The sequence below is a fragment of the Lygodium microphyllum genome, chromosome 22, assembly GCF_053477565.2.
Source record: "Lygodium microphyllum isolate KBCC chromosome 22, Lygodium_microphyllum_v1.1.10, whole genome shotgun sequence".
NCBI classification, from domain to species: domain Eukaryota; kingdom Viridiplantae; phylum Streptophyta; class Polypodiopsida; order Schizaeales; family Lygodiaceae; genus Lygodium; species Lygodium microphyllum.
The window spans coordinates 88,402,761-88,423,302 of NC_141156.1; the positions used below are offsets into that span (position 1 = coordinate 88,402,761).

Below are 20,542 nucleotides of genomic sequence, written 5' to 3' on the forward strand. Positions count from 1 at the left end.
TCTATATGCTTCATTCCTTGTGTTCACAACCTGTTGGCTTCAATCTCATCTATCAATACTCGATGATGTATACTTCTCCAAGATGTGTAAGTCGGATCTAGCTGAATAGATAGCTTGTATTTACGTGTGCTTGCGCCTGTGTTATTTGAAGTAGTATTGCTAGACATTCTGGCAAATGAACCGAGCAAGAATCTCACAGTGATAGAAAGCAAGTGCAGCAAAAGGAATGGTAAAAGAGAATAGTGTATAGAAAGAAAATGCGGGAGCAAACAAATGCGAAGTTCGTACGAAAATCTCGAAAATACAAAATCTCTCGAGTTCCAAGACAATAAACGGCCGAAAAGGTGACCCCTGACCCGGATTAAAAGATGAGGGCAATTAATGACCGACCTCTTCAATGAACCAAATATTCTCTCATTAATCACATCTGGACAACCAAATTTAGAGGTTTTATTCTTCCTAAACCTCAACTAATTAGCAACTTAATCACTTTCTTACAAGTGCCATTTTTGAAGCATTTTTTGCCCTAATGTTAGAGCAGAAGGTGCATGCATTGATCGTGGAACAGGAGGAATAGGTGGAGTGGAAATAGTAGGCACTGGCATAGGCCAAGAAACTGGCTAAGGAGGAGAAGAAATAATAGGGATAGAAGCAGGCATAGGAGCAGATGATGGTGTAGGTGTCATGGAACCATTTTGTAGGCGAGTCTTCCATATCCTTCTCTTGGTCAAAGTCGAGACTGCATCCTGAGCATCCTGCCAATCCGTTTTAAGACCCATAGGCTTCGTGCGATCCTCAAGAAGCTCACCCAATTCTTCTTGAAGAGCAAGATCTGCAGCTTGCAAGAAAAGCTCAACTTTTTCAACATCCAATGCTCTTTGTTCAATGGCATCAAGCTGACTATACCTCTCTTCAAATTCTCGAATCAACTCCGAAGCAGCTAGACCTTTGTTTGGCATGTAGATCCACTCTCGGAATGACCGCCGAGTAGCCATACCAAAGTCCTCAAGGAAATATTCTTCTTTCAAGGCCTTCGTAAAATCTTGCCAATGTGTATTTTGAATAAAAAGATCAGTCACTTTTGCCCTCAAAGCGGGTGTGACAAGACGAAGGAAGTACTTACTCATAAGTCCAGCTGGAACTCCAAAAAACCCCATCTTGATCTCATATGTCTTCAAATATGCTGAAACATTACGGCCATCAAATAGCTTCTTCTCATTCTCAACTGCTTCAATAGCCTTAGTCACGCTGTTTGCATTCTCCTGCTCCGAATAGAGTTGCCTTTGCTGAGACAATTGCTGTTGATGCAATTGTTGTTGTTGCTGCATATACAATTGTGTCTGCTGATTTTGGAGCTGCATATACATGGACATATTCTGCAAAATCTGCTTTAGATCCTCTGTTGAAGTACTTGACGCAGCAGTCATTGATGGAGCTGAAGTAGAGGACGCAGCTGGAATCGTGGAAGAGGCTGAAAGAGAGGCTGAAGTATCTCCCATCCTGAAATTTCTGCGACGCTTTCACGTCGGGTTCACCAAAGATGTTGAAGGGTTTGTGAAAGCAAAGTCGCGCCTTCAGAAGACCTTGAAAAATTTCTGGATAGAAGATCAGCAAAGATGCAAAGATGAAAGAATATGTGTAGAATAATAGATCCGTCAAATTTTCATTGAGACCTCATCTATGCAACAATGATAAGATCAAAAACAAGTTTTCAGCTGAGCATAGAATTCATTCTTCAACATAGGAACCTTCAGTATAAATCTGGTTATCAACTACAGACAGAAATTCAGCATTGTCCTTTCAGCAGCATCAGCCAAAGGATGGATCTATGGATCCACAGACTTAATAATAAACCCAAAGGAAACTTGATTCCAAATGTTGAGGTGAACAATATCACCACTATCACATCAAAGATAGACACTACTTTCGTTCATTCGCCTCTGATAAATTGAACCTGGATATCTCACTTAAAGCCCTGAATTGGAGAGACTGCTTGTAGCCACTGATGGCTGTAACAAGAAGGCTGTAACAAGAATAACAAGCAGAATAGCAACAGTAAAGCTCACACCTTCATACCAGCCTTTCCCCACACCATGGCTCTTGATACTTAGGCCTAAAGAAAGGGCTGGTATAAGAATTGGGCCTGAAAACTGTCTTTCGTAACTCCAATTTGTAAAGTCTTTCTTTATACCCTTAAAGGAACTTTTGATTTTTATGTCCAAGAAGCAGAATATACTCTTGGCCTAAGCTGGAGGAATATGTTTGCAGAAGAATGTTCGAGGATAGATGCTCTGAGAACTAGACTTCCTGCAATAATTCTCTCCTTGAGAAGCTTCTCTTCGGCACCTATCTGGTGGATACGGAGCTATTTATTATCTCGTGTATGATAGCCTCTATTGCTCTAGATCCGAGTTCATCCTTTGATGGTCACAAAAATAAATCCTCTCTGTTCAGCCGTTAGGGAAACGAATCACTAACGAAAAGCAGGTTTTGCTGTTAAGCACCTAAGGTGCCAGTTATGGCACGGAGCAACCTCTATTCCACAGAGCTGATGGCTTTAGCTATTCGTTTCTTCTTCTGAATTTTAGGAGCCTTGCTGCGCTTCTTACCAGTGAAAGAGGTCAATGTCCGGTGGTAAGGAGCTTTTTATGCTCAGAAGTTCATACTTAGCTTTTTCTTCATTCGTAGCTTTTTCATCACTCACAAATGAGTGACGTTTTTTATCTCCTCTCATACTTTAGCAGCTTCAGTTTGTCATTACAGTCCGTCAAAACTGCGGATTCCTCCACCCTTTGCTAGATGTCACCACAACAGTCTTGTCTTCATCTTCATTCCGAGCTCTTCTGTCGTGCTTTTTCCGTTTCCTCTCAGTTGCAGCATTGAGTATCCCCCCCAAATAGCAGGATTCTACTGATCTCTATTAGTCAAGCGACTGCCGCTGAATCAATCGACTCCCCTTCGTCTACTCAGAAACAAATCCCTCTCTCTCCGTTGAATTCGCGTCGTTCCCTTCTTCCACCACAGTCGATCCTGCTTTTCTTTTTTCCCATCGTTTTCGATCCTTTCTTTTGCTTTCCTTTAGGTTCCTCTTTTTTTAGAAAAGCGGCCCCAGCCACTCCCAATTGAGGTTTCCCAGGTTTGCTACCAGATGTGTATACCAACAAATGGTGAGGATAATCTTGAACAAACAATGCATCCCTCTGCAATTTTATTCACAACATACAAGAGAAAAAGTAAAGCTGTTGCACAGGCATTTGTTTATGCATTTCAAAACTCCTGTTGTTACCTTCAAGATCTTTTGTGCCCTCTGTCAAGACCTTTTCAAACTATCTCACCTATATACAGTGGTGGTCCAAATACCTGTTTTCCGATCCCTACATCACCCCACTTTTGACATGCACCCAACACAGTGCTCCACACCACGTCATCAGGTTTAGAAGGCATATTTTCTACTGATACAACAGCCTCGTCTAGCTGGTCAGCACGGCCAAACAGATCAACTAAGCAATTTTGATGCTTAATACTTGGACCAATGCCATACGGGCTACTCATCAGCTCAAAATATTTCTGACCCTGGTCCACAAGACCCATATGACTGCACACAGTAAGCATATTAAGAGATGTAACTCCATCCGGTTGAATATTGTCTTCCGTCATTCTCTCTAACATAAGGAAGATAGCTTCACTCTCACCTAGGTGAGCATAACCAGTAATCAGTGCATTCCACATTACCAAGTCCTGTTTAGACATCCCATCAAACACACTCTGAGCATCAACCATGCTTCCACATTTACCATACATGTCAGTAAGACCTGCAGCCAGATCAACTTCAATGTTGCTGGGTGCAGCCTTGAGAACTTGAGCATGTATCTTCTGCCCAATTTCCAAAGCTGCTGCATTACCGCAAGCTTTCAACATTGAGACAAGAATTGTGCTGTCAGGTAAGTGGCCCTGTTCTTGCATTTTGGAAACAAGTTTGCACACTTTATCACACTCTCCTTGCTCAGCATAACCCATGATTATGACATTCCACGAGATTGCATCTGGACACACACCTTCCAATTGCATCTCTTGAAAGTGACTCAATGCTTCTTCCTTAAGCCCATAATCGGCATATCTTGAAATAAGTGTAGCCCATGAGATTGCATCTCGAGTTACCAATCTATCAAAAACTCCCTGTTCTTCTACAAGCATGTCACATTTAGCATACATGTCAACCAGAGCATTGTTGATTAATTCCTCTTGCTCCAAACCCTCTTCACTATATTTTCCGCATAGAATGAAAGAGCAAACATAACGACTAAGTATGTACAAAGTATCAAATCACACACACAACTTTTGGGTGGTTTTCACACCTCGAATGCGTAGCAATACGACAATGCGTTGGTAGATGCACAAAATAATTTAAATAAATAACAATTTTGGTTTTTTTATGCGCTTGTATTGATGCGTGTATATGTGCGTCTGTGATGCGTCTATTTCTGCATGTAAATTCCTTAATACATGCGATTATAGACGCGAATTTGTAGACGCACAAATAGATGGGCGAGTAGACGTGCCCGTAAGATATTTTCTATATTAAAAATTTGCATCTAAAAGTGTGTGTAAGATGCCTTTTTGTTGTAGTGTATATCATTTTGAGAATTGTCTCTGCCATTGGTACCTATTTTCAGCTCATCAAACCACTCATCATGTGGTGTCATGTGGTTTTATGAGACAGCAGAATCTATATACCAGACATCATCAAACTTTTCTTGTTTCTTATCCTTGTTGCGTACATAAGTTAGAGCAAACAGTCTCTCACCAGTCTCAGGCTCCACATGACTAGAAGATGCATAGTGACCCTGTTGTCAACCCTTCTGATTAGCTTACTTTTTTAAAGTACTCTTTTGCAATTGGACATGCTTGCCATAGTAATGGCAATCTTTATCCTCCTTATTTGCATTTTCATGAGTAGACTAAATATGCCATGATCCTCTGCCCCTAAACTGAAATCTTTCCCTCGTAGGGGAGTATCCAACCACCTCTACTAACAAATCCCTTCTGACTCTGCCCATGCTGAGATGCATGCTATCGGGTTCCCCTACCATTGTTAGAATCTTTGCCACAATGACCATGCCTTTATTAATTAGAGTAAAAATTTCTATCTCTGTTTTTAAAGCTACTCGAGCTCATGATTAAAACCAATTTCACTTCTTCATGGATAAGCAATGACTAATTCATTAAAGTCGATCAAAACCAATTTCACTTCTTCATGGATAAGCAACGACTAATTCATTAAAGTCGGCCAGGCATTTTAGCCCTAATTGAAATTGATATATCGAAGGACTTATATTCAGGCCCTAGACCATTTTGGGTTATAGCCACCAAATTCTCATCATGTACCTTGGTCATCCTAGTTTATGCTTGATTCACAATAGTCTTTATTTCAACCACATAATCTTGAATAAATTGTCCTTTCTTGTCTATCGTGTTAAACTTTTGCTTCAGCTGCATTCTTCTGGCACTAGTGGTAGTACCATAGTATCTCACTAGAATATCCCATGCATTCTTTGATGATCTGCAATTCATTATTTGCATTACCATAGCATTGAAAATACATACAGATAGCCAATGTTGTATCCTTCAAGCTCCCTTAGTCCATGCTCGATGTGCCCTAAGTTGATCAGGATTTGCATTCTTGTCGGGGAGTTGGGGCTCAGTCTCTACACCTGTAACCAAGTGCCGGTAATCTTGGCCAATGAGAAAGTTCTCCATTCCAAACTTCTAGATAGCATAGTTGTTATTATCGAGTTTCTCAACCACTATTTGAGTTATATTATTAGTCATGTCAGCATTTGCTATCTCTACAGCTTTATGTATTGAATGTAGTCTTCAACAGTTAATGAGTGACAAGATAATGTCAGACTCCCTACAAACTAGGTCAACCAATCACTAATCTATATACTAAATACTACTTATGTAAGACATTTTTAGTCCATAGATTTGTGATAGTAAATTGACTGTAGAAACTAGATATTTTTAGCCCACAAGCATATCAAAAACATCTCCAAACAAGTGTCATACCTTTCATGGGTGAAAGCATTCCAATCAGGTTGACTAGACGTGTAGACATGGTTTAACATTCAACGACAAACCAAAATCAGTAATAACTAGCAGTCATCTATATAGGCCATGATGTCCATATAGGCCATTAATCAACTGTGGATTATCAATATTCACGACATCTTGCATAGTATTTCAGATATGTAAATGCACTTTAATACTTGGAAGTTAGACTCCTATTCATACCCAACTACATGAGATTGAAGGTATACACAATGTCAAGCCAACAAGTGAACCAACTACCCAATGTAGACAAAAAAATGCTTGACTTCTTATAGCAATGATGCTACTCCAGATTTAATGCTGCTGGTTACCTACTATACTAAGCACAATTAGTGTTGAATACACTCTTGCAATGATCAAAATACTTGCCAAATTCCAAGCCTCAGTAGGGCTACTCAACTAGGGTGCTAATGCTACAAATCTGATGTTTGTCATAAAGAAGGCCATGCTTGTTGTGCTGCTTAGTGTTGTTGATTTCCTACTAACTAAAACATGCATAGTTCCCAACATTCACGCAAACTTCGAGGAGGTGAGTACTTACTATTTTCCACAAGCTTACTAATGAGCATTCATATTGATATGTAGACTATAACAATGAACTTCAAGCATAGATCAACCATGCCTCCTATGCCATTCACCTTTGCTATTATATCCAATAGTCACTCTTGCCTCATTTGCATCAAATAGAAACATGCGCAATCCTTTCAACTTTACATTTTGTTAGCTACTCCTCTTCTTTAATCAAATGCTCACTTTAGGAGCTTGAACACATGGCGAATAACCCAACAACTAAGCCTCAATAGGCTCTTACACTGATAGGACTCATATCTCTCTAATACATACCAGTTGAAGTATACATTGTAGGTGCCATTACTCTATTGCAAAGATTTCAAAACCAACTTCCAACTCTATATTCTAGCTTTTGCTGTCTGTCGAGCTATAAGGCTTCTCAGGCTTCCATTGCTTGATGGGGTCAAAGGGGGTTCATGGCTCTGGTACCATGTAGAAAGATGAGAGAAAGATAGGGGCAAGAGAGAGCAGTCAGGTCTTAGTGAGATTTATCACCCCAAAAAACCAAAGTACATCTAACTTAGGTCTAAGTGACTAGTGACTAACCACGGACTAACTCTAGTTAAGTCAACTACTGACTTATTATAGATACACACATGATAGATATCTACACACACACACAACTGCCTTGTTATAGCTAGTAAGTAGATTGGGCTTGCATATCTCAACAATTTCAATGGTAGAGCCTAACATTTTAAAATATTTTGGTGTGTATTTCTGTCATGGATTACGTGGGTATACCCTACATCCCCTATAGTGTTTGATGAAAACATATCATCCCCTAGGTTGGCTACTCTATTGGATTTTAGCAATAATTTTGATAGTAAATATGGTAAAGGTTTGGTAAACAATGTTATTGATGCATTCTCTAAAACATCCCACCTTCAAAACACTTCAATAGATGATGAATGCACAACAAATATTCCATCAAGGGCAAGACTTCCACAATAGGCTTCTAATATACAAAATATTGACAATGATATCACGAAACAGAGGTTTTTGCTTACACACACACACACACACATAGAGAGAGAGAGAGAGAGATTCTCCGCTAGAAATGATGTAAAATCCTCAAGAATTGTGCGAGAAATTCACACCTCAAAAAACTGCTGAGTTCTTGTATTAACCTTAACCATATAACACATCAAGCTTCCCGTTGGACCTTCTTAATTTGGCACAACGTTCGAAAGAGTTTGTTCTCTAAGAGTTTGTCACCTACGTGGGCGACCTTTCTTTGGGTTGCCCAATGGATATTTGACGGGCGTCTCCTGGAGGCGGCCTTCGTGCGCCAATAGCCTTGGCGGCCCTTCTGCAGGTATGATTAGAAGTCGGGTTATTAGCGACGAGGGGGCTCGGTGGGAGGGTGAGTCCGGGCGGAGGGGTAATCCAGCTGGTCGATCAAGAGCCTCCCGTGGAAGAGCAGCTCCTTATGAATTTGATGCTGCGCCCAAATACATCAGAATTCGATAGTTAATAAATGGATCGGCTCACTTGGAACCCACTCAATCTAGGCGTTGGCATCATCATGTTATAATAACTGAGCCCAGGTAACTTCTGAGTCTACTTAGACATGAGCTGCTTTAGAGACGATAATCGTAATTTGACAAGGAAAACATAAGGGCCCATATAACTAATTTACCTTCCTACGTTTGCCGCTCCGCGTCGAGCGGACATTGGGACGTTTAATGCTTGGATGGAGAGGATTAATATTAGCTCTACTGTCAATGTTGTTGATGATGAGAGCGTCGGTCATGAGATTAGGCGCCTTACTGCAATTGTTTAACGTATCACCATCCACGGGAGCGGCGGCAGCAGCTGGAATCGCGGTGTTATGACTCGCCTTCGCCATTATATCTGCTGCAGTTGCAGCTCAAAACAAGCAATGAGAATGTGTGTGTGTGTCTGTGAGAGAGAGAGCTGTGTCAGCCATGCCCATATGCATTGCGTTTGCTTATACCTTCTTTTCAACATATGCATGCACGTACTTATAATAGTCTAATTGCAGTGAGTGCTACCTGCGGAATAAACTGGCTTAGGCTGCATGAGCTTACGCGGCACTGTCTCTTCCTGTGAGAGACCAGAACCTACGTTCCCGAACCGGTATATTACGAACAGAAACGCGGGGATGTACAGATTGAATTTGGTTGCCATCTCTCTCTCTCTCTCTCTCTCTCTCTGTGTATGATAACTGTATGAGATAGCGAGAAGACGAGGCCACCATTTTATACTCACCCTTCGATTGTTCCACACTACATCTCTCTCTCTCTCTCGCTTTAACAACGCCTAATTGACGCATCTTACCAAGCCTTTGAAATTTTGCAAGGACAGTTGACCTTTAACAACGCCGCCCATCAGTTAGTACTATGACATCTGTCATGTACCAAATCTAAGCGGTCCTCTTACACCATGTCCACCTCAATATAGTTTAGAGAAAGATACAACGTCAAATACCACTGATGAGACCGGCCACTAATAATAAAACGATAGGTATGCATGAAAGTTTCACGAAGAAGACCTTTTAGCTCCATAATCCATTCCTTTCCAGCGATAAGCCTCGTACTTTAGGATTTAATGGACATTAATTCATCATTGCTCCACACTTGTTACAAACAGCTATCTCACTATCGGCGCACCGGTGATGTGTTGAGATCGGGTTTGAATCCTAGGCGAATTGAAAGAAGATTTCGATAATTGGATTGTCATCCATTGCTTTTAAGGTTTTGGAAGCTAGAGAGCTAAACCAATTATGGGAGTCTTCTAGTTAAGCACACAATAGGGTGAAAATACTATGATGGGTGACCTCCAAGGAAGCCTAGGGAGATTTGGCTCCGCCCATCCAGTTTCTAAGTGTAAGATAGCGACTGACGAATTGAGAATATGGCAAATCAAAAACTTAGTTTATTATAGGTGAATACAATAGATAGTAGATGCGCCTTTGTCATGCACTTTTTTTAGGAAGCTCCCATAGCACATAGGAAATAGGCGAGCGCGAAGATTGTATATACGAAAAGACATAGCTATAACAACAAAGATGAGCCATAAATTGATATGCTAAACAGGGCATTGCATGCATTTTTGGAGCGAGTCATGACAAGGCTAGTGGAAAAAACCATGCTGTGAGATATGATCCTACACATGTATGCAACCAAGTTGGTAATGTGCCAACCGCCACAATGGTCTCTCTCTAGCTATCTGGCCACACTTTGCTACAATCCAATACTGAAATTAGGACCTACTAGGTGAATGTGTTGCTCATAAATGCCTCTTCGTATATGGGTAGCTCACAATGCTAGAGCAGTAATAACGTATGAGATATCGTCATGGTACTAGTGATTTTAGCATTTGTCATTCATCCTTTTCTATTGAAACTTCCTCTATTGATGAAATGATCACCCTTGTGTCACCTAATCGACTCATTGACCATCATGCATGGATGCATTTTTCGTCAACCAACTAGGGTACTGCATTCGGGGTCATTCAACTTTGCTTAAAATATGGTCAACCATCCATCCACATTTCTCTTCACATGAATTTGAAGTGTATGTTTTATCAAAAGAGTATGGCTCGATCCTCTACTAACCACATCAAATTGTATTAAAGCATATACAATAATGTTGAAAACGATGCAACTTGGATGTAGAAACTACATCCACATGATACATGGTAAGATATTTTGAAAGTATAACATCATTCAAGCCACTCATAGATCACCATATACTAACAACATTTTCCACCTAATTAGTTGACCACTTTTCCCATTATGTGATCGTCATGTCAAATTATTTGTCAAGAAGATAGTCCTACATAATACTTGGAGAGTTTGAAGTATAGCTTTGTGATATTTTAGTCTTTGAAAAGGGAGAAATGTGATGGTATTCTTGAACCATTCCATGATTATCCATTCTTTTCTAGCAAGGCACCAATAGTCAATAGCCACTTAAAGAAAAATATTAGCTAAGAATCTTGGGCTCTAAGATGTCTTGGCCACCTAGAACAAACTCCCTTGCTTAGACAATCAAGGACTATAACCATAGCCTAAGAGACAAACTACCCCTATGAAGTTCTCTCCATCCACATACCCTTAATTTCATATTTCTAAATCATATATAATCATACTCTTAACTTAAAGGGCACTCTTAATACTTGACCTTATGTCTATAAAATCCAAGCAAAGGAACCATCTTCATAATGTTTAGTAGTTCGTGAATACTCTTATCCTTTTGCTTTTGATTTATCTATATATTGAATTTGAGTCCATTAAAAATAGTGGCATTATTTATCTGTCCCTAAGTCATCTCTTTTTCTTCATCTTTGGTAAAACTAAAGGATATCCCATGATTTCCTAGGCTAACATGGAATGAGCTTTGTTTAGACATATAGCACACTTGACTTGGAGCTGCCTCTAGAAAGTTATTCCAAATTTAGTATAGCTAGGTCTATAATAGATAGCAAGTTGTATGTTATATGTGAGAGTACCTTCATGAAACTCCATGTGCATCTCCTCTTTAAGGACTCATTCAAGTCTAAAGTATACTATCTCAAGGACTCCTTTTAGCAAATTCCAATTATATTGTACATGATCCTCACATAATCAATTAAACAATTCCCAAGCCTCACCCCCAATTCTTTCAAGAAGGGAACTAGAGGAGAAAAAGAGGAGAGAAGATCGCAGAAGAGAGAGAAATAGGAGAGAGAAAGACAAGAAGAAGAGGGAGAATGTGAGCAATAATGAAAGCTAAGAATGGAGGTGAAGATGAAAGATAATTTGTTTATTGCACAATAATTGAAAAACTAACTGTTACACCTTTTATACTAAGCCAATGTAGCTAGTATTTCCCCCTTATTTTTCCCCTAAAAATACCAGAGTCTTTCCACCTCTTTACATTTCATCCTCACCTAAAGGTTCTTTTCCCAAACGAAAAGGAATCCTACTTACTACAAATAGCTTGAATTGTGGAGATGAGAGAGTACTATTACTCTGTTTCAACATTACAAGCCTATAAAAAATCTTGGAGAGTTTGAAAGAATTTGATTGGATTCAAAGCTTAAGAATAGATATGTACATCATCTAGAAATATTCAAGAGTTTTTTCCAAAGAAATTAGGTCCCAATGAAGGAAAGATCATCTTAGGACAAGAGTATAGAGTGGTGTGAATCTTGAAAGTGGTGTGAATCTTGAAAATGGTGAATTATCGAGAGTGTTGAAGCATTTAGAATTCAAGAAAGAAGATGTGTTTCCATGTTTGAGAGTGCTTAGAAGAGGGTCATGACATACCCTTGATGAAGGATGTTAAGTTGACACTCAATGTGATTGAGGGAGAGTTGTTGGCCTTGCATGGGTGGACATCCCATTGGGAAGTTTCCCTTGCAAAAGGTGTGGTCCTCTTGAGAAGCTCCATAGTTGTATTGTTGAGGGGATAATCCAAGATCATGCAAACATTGAAATTAGACTCACATTGGTCATGCACTTAATACTTGTGTTGATAGTGTTACTTTTGAACATGGTAATTACAATATAGATTTACATCATATGTATGGCTTTAGGGATACACCTCGTGTTTGTGATATGTATGGATTTAGGGCTATAGAGGGGATATATGTCATGTTTGTGAAGGCCCGCATTATTGTACAAAAATACAAGATAATGTATTAGAGTTAGATGGACAAGTTTTTGAAGTTTCAAAAGGAATTTGTGTATGAGGATAATCTAAATGAGACAATAAAAGTTGTGAAATATATGAAAAATGAAAGACATGTTGTTTTACATTTGGACTTAATATGAAAATAAATCTTGTTTCAAGTCTTGTTGAGCATATATCAACCATGAGGAGAACACATTAACTTGGATCAATACTTGTGAAGAGAATGAAGAAGCATGGCTACTAATACCTATATATCAAGGGAGTTTCCACATCTTTTTTAGGGTTATGAGATGTTATAATTAGGGCTTTTTTATAGAGAGGGATCATAGACTTGTGTATCATGTTCTTATAAATCCCTTGCAATCAAGTATTTGGAATGAGGTTTTTGCTAAGGCTAAGAAGAGTGGGGTTAAAGCTACATTTTGGTCATCCAAAAGGGTGCCACTTAGGGGTCATTTATTAATCAAATAGAAAACGGGTGTATTTTACTTTGGAAAAAGTAACAAATAAGGGTATTTTTAAATAGTCCTTGAGTGCATGTGATATAGAGGGTTTACATGTAGTGAATGCCCAAAGATTTGTAGAAATGCATCATGTAGAAGGACCATTGATCCAAGCTACATTTTGTTCATCCAGAAGGGTGCCACTTAGGGGTCATTTACTAATCAAATAGAAAAGGGGTGTATTTTACTTTGGAAAAAGTCACAGATAAGGGTATTTTTAAATAGGCCTTGAATGCATTTGATATAGAGGGTTTACATGTAGTGAATCCCCAGAGATTTCTAGAAATGCATCATGTAGAAGGACCATTGATTTTTTATGAAGATGATGTTGATTATGTGTCTCTAGAGACTTCCTTATAACATGAGTGGTGCCCTAGGGAGATTAGAAACATTATTGATATGTTGGATAAAGTGGACCAAGAAACACATGCATTTGACGAGACCCCCTTCTCAAAGTTTGAAGAGTGTGGAGAGGGTACTAGTATAAAGAGAGATGATTCTATAAGTTTTACTTGTGATGCATCTTATGGCCTAGGTGAATATGAGCTAGGAGAAGAGGATTGGGGTTATGATGACCCTATAGTAAAGACCAAGAGGGGGAAACTATAGTAAAAATAACCAAAGAGAGAGTTTTTTATATCACATTGGGAGTCAAAGGAGAAGACAATCAAAAGGAAAAAACAATATATGATTCGAATATGCTTGGGATTGGGAAGAAGAACATGAGCTAATGTTATGCAAGATGGTGAATACATGGTTATGGACTAGATAGAGGAGCCCAATATTTAAATATCTAGGCCTCCATTCCTAATAGAGTGGTTAGGGGTGCAGTTGAGTAACATAGCGAGAGAAGGAGATGAGGCTATATAAGAAATTGATGCCTTAGCTAGGCTTCCAAATGTATATAGCTTACAGATTTGTAAATGCCAAGGAAATATAGCAAAGGTATATGAAAATAAAGAATGAAATTTGTCTTAATGGATGAGAAGAGGTTACATAGTAGTAAGAGAGGACCTTCTAGCTAGGTAAACTATTGAGTTGTACACACATTGATAGTGCATCTACTATTATATTGTGTTAAAAGGTGATAGTAGTTGGGTTTCATTTTTGACTTGTAGTATTAGGTCTAAGAGTGAAAAGTGTGATTATAGATACATAGGTTTCTTATATCTCTGTAAGGTCTCACAGAATGTATTAGCTATGGTAAGAATGCACATGAAAAAGATGCCAAAATAATTTTTTTTCTAATGTAGATGTGTCAAAAACTTAGTTGCGGTATAATAGATGATCCTAGTTTTTGGCTTAGATCATTTTGACCTCAAAACCTAATTTAGAAAGGGTTGGATCTTACAAGGTGAGTCTAAAACAATAAAGAAAAACCCGAGAAGAATAGTATACCATTGCATTTAATGTCTATTTTATTAGTTTTTCAAGAATTAGAGAAGATCTATTGTAGGAGAAGCCATGCAATTATGCTAAAATGAGGTTGGTTTTCTTTGATGCAGAACTTAATACCCCCTAGGGGGGAGGGAGGTCATTGATCACTACATTGCACTAGGACTTCCTACATTAATAATTTACAAAATATGACCATTCCATGAGGAGATAAAGCACTAGAATCACATTCAATATATTTCACAAAAGGATACCTATGAAGGCTATAGTTTGCAAAACTTATAAGCACATGCACAAGAGTTGGCATCGTTCATTGCGCATAGACATTTTGACACTATACATTAGAGAAAAGCTAATATTAATTAGGAACCTTGGGGATAGTGTGTGAGGTGGAAGGGAGAGTTTAGGTCCATGTAGGACTCCATTAGCATGAGACATATTTTATGATTTCATTATATCAATAGTAAGAGAATAAGGGTGAAAACTAAGGTCTTGGTCATAGGTAACTTAAATTTGTGGCTGACTAAGGAGATGTTGATACTTTGTTGGTCAGATTTGATCATGAGTTTAGATCCCATTAAATAGTGTTTCCATTGACGTAAAGCTTTTACTACAGCTAGCAATTCCTTATCATAGGTAGAATACTTGAGTTCAGATAGTTTAAGTTTGCAACTAGAGTAGGCTATAGGACATTCAGCTAGAGTGGCTGGTATATTAGTTAAACTACAAAGGCATAACAAGGAATTCATAATGAACAAATTGAGTTCTAAATGCAGTTTTGAAAATATTAGGTGTATCCAGTCGTACTTGATGATATCCAGATTTAAGATCTATCTTGCTAAATATTGTGGCCCCTTGTAGTTTATCCATGAGGTCGTCTACCCTAGGAATCGGATATCTATTCTTAACAGTGATCTTGTTTAGGGCACGATAATCAATGCACATCTTATAGGTATTTTTTTTCTTTTTAACTAATAGGATAGATGCACCAAAAGGAGAACTACTAGGCCTAATGAGTCCTCGAGTTAACAATTGTTCTTCAACTTGGGTTTAATTTCTTCTTGTTCAATTTGATTATGTCGATAAGGTGCTTTACTTGGTGGTTGAAAACCTGGAATTAAGTCTATTTTATAATCTTCAAGACATGTAGGTGGTAAGCCATGTGGTAAGTCAAGATCAAAACAATCTTTAAATTGTGAAAGAAATTGTGAGTGCCTAGGATGCATCTAATTTTTCTTAGCTTCAATTTCATTCACCCATATTAAATAGGATTTGCTACCTTTTCTTAATGCACATTTAGTTTGTGTGTGACTAAGCAATGGAAAATTATCTAAAGTGTGCATACCATGTAATGTGACTTGTTTTCCATTAGAATGAATTTATATTGAATGCATGGAATAATCTATATCGGGATTATATTTATGACACCAAGGCATTCCTAAAATAATGTCACTAGATTGTAAAGGCACAACTAAGAAATTTCTGCGCTCAACATAATCGCCAATTTTAATTTCTAAGTCATGAACTTCTTGTGTACCATTGCATCTAGTACTTAAGAATGTAGCCTTGATGTGATAATGAGTTGGAACGGTATGTAGATTCAATTCGTTAACCAATTTTGCAGAAATAAAATAGTGTGTACTCCCGTCATCATGTAAAATAATCTTTTCTTTACCATGCACAATACATTTCATCGTTAATAAAGAATGAGAATTTGGCATATCTGGTAAAGTATCTAAAGTAGTACCGATATCGTTATCGTCTTTTGTGAAATCGGGCATTTTTCTCATGGTCTTCATCTTCAATTGCTCCCAAGTAGTTGATGTGAACAGTTTGGCTTTTTGGATTGACAATTCACCGTTAGATGTCTAGGTTGGTGACACTTGTAGTAGACTATGGGTTTGGCTTTGGAAACATTATCGGTAATAGTGGGGAGTTTAAGGATGTTGGGATTTGGCTGGAAAGATGGCTTAGGATTTGGATTTGTGTTTGGTGGTAAAGCAGGGGGTTGTGTCCAAGATTTACAGAGAGAAGATGGAACAAAGCAATTTTGATCAAATCTTCGAAAGTTAGAATTGAATTGCTTTGTATCAAAGTTATTGTTACTTGGAAATTGCTGTGGTCACTTCTCTCGTCCTCGAATTTTTTCTTCAACATCATGGGCCAAAGAAATTGCATCCTCAAGAGTCGTTAGCTTGAACATATTTACCTCCGCATAAAAGTGGCCAAGCAAACCAAACATAAACTTGCGCTTGTGATTGCCTCAAGTACGTCTTTGAGCATTGGAAGTTGCAATAAGGCATTCCAAAAATGCTCAGTATATTGTGAAATAGGCTCATGATCTCTTTGTTGCAGAAGATCCCACTATTTGATTGCTTTTTCATGGAATTGAGGTGGAAGAAAATTCTACAAAAATTTCTTTTGAAAAGCCTCCCAAGTAGTAGGACAATCAATACTTTTGCGGACAATAGTCCACCATAGTGATGCTCTATCCACTAAATGGTTAGTGACACACTTGAGTTTGTCTTTTTTGGCATACTGTTCTTCATGAAAATATTCATCGAACTGACTAATAAAAGCGATAATGGTTTTTCTGTCACATAACCCATTAAAAGTACTGAATTTTAAATTTATGTTACTTATCTTGTCTTCTTTCCTGATAGATTGTGTGATCCATCGTCAAAGAAGATAATCATAAGTCGCGATGCTATTTTCAGTTAGCAACTTATGGGTAGCACACGGTCTTAGAAGGATGCTGAGAGCACGTGGTCACTAGAGGATGTTGATGATACAAAGTCATTACTCACTGCTTTTGCTTTTCTATATGATGATGAACCTCCTTCATGGGACAATATTGACTCTTCACATTAGAATTCACAACCTACACCTATTATTGCTTATGATAATCTTAGCATTAATCTTTATGTTGATCTTCCAATTGATAAGGAGCATGGTACTTGTCATGTTTATGATGTCGATATTCTTGAGAATGCTCAATATTTGTAAAGATTCTATCTCTTATAGTGATGCCATGTGATCTCCACAAAAGGAAGAATGGCAGGAGAATATGGAAGTTGATTATAAATCTCTTCTCTCTAAAAGTACATGGGCTCTAAGTTGCCGCCTAGATGTACAATTATTCAATGCAAGTGGGATTATAAGACTAAAACAAAATTAGATGGAATATTTGAGAAATTCAAAGCAAGGCTAGTTGCTGAAGGTTTCTCATAAATTACAAGAGTTGATTATCAAGAAACTTTCTCCCTTATTATTTGTATTACCAATATTCGAATCTTGTTAGTTTTTGTTGGTGAGTTTGACTTGGAAGTTCACCAAATGGATGTAAGAACAACTTTTCTTAGAAACTTTCTCGCCTATTATTCATATTACCAATATTCAAATCTTGTTAGTTTTTGCTGGTGAGTTTGACATAGAAGTTCACCAAATGGATGTGAGAACAACTTTTCTTAATGATGATTTAAAGAAAGAGATATACATGGAGCAACTAGAGGGATTTGGAGTCAAAGTTAAGGAAAATCTTGCTTGCATACTTCATCGGGCACTCTATGGTCTCAAACAATCCTCACGAGCTTGGTATTAAAAGATTGATCTCTTCCTTACAAAACAGGGTTTTATCTCTCATTCTTTAGATCCTAACTTATATGTCAAGCACTGCTATGATAGTTTTGTTATTCTTACTCTATGTGTGGATCATACCATGCTTATTTATAACAATCTCAACTTCCTTTAATAAGTAAAGAAGGTTTTGTCTTCTGCATTTGACATGGTGGATCTTGGAGACATACACTCATGTCTTGGTATTGAGATTCAATGTTATTGAGGAAAGGGTATTTTATTATTGTATCAAAAAAAGTTCATTGAAGATATTATTCAAAAGTTTGGTTTGGGTTTTGCACATCTTGCTTCTACTCCTTATCATGTGAGCTCTACAAGAAACTCTCACTTTCAGTAGAATGATGGACAATTAACATTACATCAATCTTACGCTAATCTTATTAGATGTCTTCAATTTGATGGTTTAATTCTTACATTGACATTATTTTTGCTACAAAATTTCTTTAGTTCTCCATGGCTTAAACATTCGACTACAGCTAAACGCGTTTTGAAGTATTTGAAAACCACTAAAGATTTTGGGTTGGCTTATCGGTGCCAACAAAACTTTTATTCTTTGCATCCACTTCAACTTTTGGGTTATACATATGCAGATTGGGTAGGCTCTCACTTATCTATGCATTTTACAAGTGGAAATTGTTTTTTTAATCAATGATTCACTTGTTTCTTGGACTATCAGAAAACAATTATGTGTCGCAATTGTTTCCACTACAGAGGCTAAATATGGACCTACATCTTTTATGGCTCAAGAGTTAGTATGGCTTCGACAAGTTCTCTCAGATATTGGATAAACTCCTCTCCACAACACACCACTTTGATGTGATGACCAAAGTGCTATTAGTCTTGCTAAAGACTATGCTCAACATGACAAGTCTAAACATATTGCAATGCATTCTCATTATGTTTGATATGAAGTAAAGAAAGGCACGATCAGGATTGAACATTATCCAAGCAATCAGATGACTATAGATGTATGCACCAAAGGACCGAATGACGCATACTTCACTTTGCTGCACTTAGAACTTGGAGTTGTCTCAACTTCAACCTTTGAAAATTAATCTACTATGGCATTATATTACCATTATACATACTCCTTCTAGGCACCATGCACTTTACACTTTCACATACAACTCAAACCTCTTGATCATATTTATGCATACATATTCAATTTTACTTAACAGTTACAGATTCACTTTACATGCACACAATAATTCTTCTTGATCATGTTTGTACATTTGTATAAAGGAGCTCGGCATTTTTCCTTTTGCTCCCCAAGGATTTTTTCATTCACAGCTAGAGACCTATGTTTGAGTGGGGTGTTGGAGCTATATATAGCTCACCCTATCTAGACTAGGTCTTACCTATATCTGTGTAGATAGTGATTAATATGAATTAGTCCTTGGGAGTTTAGATGCTCTCTCTCTCTCTCTCTCTCTCTCTCTCTCTCTCTCTCTCTCTCTCTCTCTCTCTCTCTCTCTCTCTCTCTCTCTCTCTCTCTCTCGTTTCTACATTTCAATAGTCCCATGGCTTCGTAGCCTAGTGTCTAAGGGTTTATATAGCTAGATATATCCTGAGTAGGTCCACTGATAGACATAGTGTTTTATTTCCCATTTTTAGCATACATATCCTACGGAGTGTCATTATATACTATAGCATGCTTAGCATCATACTAAGATGCTAACTCATCAATAATGATTTTCAATCACAAAATTTAAAACTACGACCTACCTACTACCCAGATTTTGGGCTGCCATATTCTTCCTTTTAGCCATTCCATTCTACTGAGGAGTGTAGCTACAAGTTAACTTCCTTCTGATCCCATACTTTGCTAAGTATTTGCCAAATTCCATTGGCACGTCCTCACCACCACCATCAGACCATAAGCATGAGTCATAACTGTTAAGCTCTTTTTCGTCATGAGCCTTAAGATCCACAAATATTTCTAAATCTCATTCTTATGCTTTAGGATGTATATCCATGTGTACTTACTATAGTCATTCACAAAGGTCACATAGTACACCTAGACCCACCAACTGATGCATTATGCATGTATCCCCAGACATTTGAGTGCACAAGCTAGAAAGGCTTGTTACTATTCTGTGTATTCTTGGAAAATGGAAACCTGACTTGTTTCCCAAACTAACATGTTGAGTAGACATGCCCCAAATCAACATACTTAAATCTTGGTAGCCCTATAACAAGGTCCTTATGTTGCATATTTTTAGCTTTTGGACATTTATATATCCAATCTACTTGTGCTATATATCAATGTCTCGGATACTTGCCCCATCATAAGAAAACATAGTAGCATTCAATTTAGGGATATTTATATTTGGTATAAACATCCTACCATGTCTCTAATCTTTAGCAACCAATCTATGTCCTTTGCCATACTCCTCTATGAAGAAGCCATCTTTATTAAATTGTACCTGTAAGTTTTGCTCAACCATGTGACCAATAGATAACTAATTCTTGGTGATAGATGAAACATACAATACATCATGTAATTACTTTTTCGTGCCATCAATCATAACCAAAGGAAAAATCTCTGTGTGCACTATATCATGTTGAGAATTATCTCTGCCATTAGTACCTATTTTTAGCTCATCAAACCACTCATCATGTGGTGTCATGTGGTTTGAGACACCATAATATATATATACCAGACATCATCAAACCACTCATCATGTG

General features: G+C 37.9%; 2 protein-coding genes across 2 annotated transcripts; both read right to left on the reverse strand.

Annotated features, from left to right (window-relative positions):
• Positions 1–1,920: 1,920 nt before the first annotated feature.
• LOC148017389 (putative pentatricopeptide repeat-containing protein At1g68930) lies at positions 1,921–4,017 on the reverse strand. The gene is made up of 3 exons (XM_087662745.1): positions 3,361–4,017; positions 3,073–3,200; positions 1,921–2,023 (listed from the first exon to the last, which is right to left on the reverse strand). The coding sequence occupies exons 1-3, from the start codon at positions 4,015–4,017 to the stop codon at positions 1,921–1,923; spliced, it is 888 nt and encodes a 295-aa protein (XP_087518871.1).
• A 3,933-nt stretch (positions 4,018–7,950) lies between these two features.
• LOC148017390 (uncharacterized) lies at positions 7,951–8,527 on the reverse strand. Its single transcript, XM_087663113.1, has 2 exons — positions 8,318–8,527; positions 7,951–8,119 (listed from the first exon to the last, which is right to left on the reverse strand). The coding sequence occupies exons 1-2, from the start codon at positions 8,525–8,527 to the stop codon at positions 8,015–8,017; spliced, it is 315 nt and encodes a 104-aa protein (XP_087519239.1). The 3' UTR covers positions 7,951–8,014.
• Between the last annotated feature and the right edge of the window lie 12,015 nt (positions 8,528–20,542).

Excerpts from the sequence above, each read along its gene's own strand:
- LOC148017390 (XM_087663113.1), bottom strand. The coding sequence starts at position 8,527 with ATGGCGAAGGCGAGTCATAACACCGCGATTCCAGCTGCTGCCGCCGCT. Across the intron at positions 8,120-8,317 it reads GGAGCGGCAAACGTAGGAAG|CATCAAATTCATAAGGAGCT; the intron begins GTAAATTAGTTA and ends ATTTGGGCGCAG.
- LOC148017389 (XM_087662745.1), bottom strand. The coding sequence starts at position 4,017 with ATGGGTTATGCTGAGCAAGGAGAGTGTGATAAAGTGTGCAAACTTGTT. Across the intron at positions 3,201-3,360 it reads ATGTAGGGATCGGAAAACAG|AGGGATGCATTGTTTGTTCA; the intron begins GTATTTGGACCA and ends ATAAAATTGCAG. Across the intron at positions 2,024-3,072 it reads AAAGAGGAACCTAAAGGAAA|CCTTCTTGTTACAGCCATCA; the intron begins GCAAAAGAAAGG and ends TTCTTGTTACAG.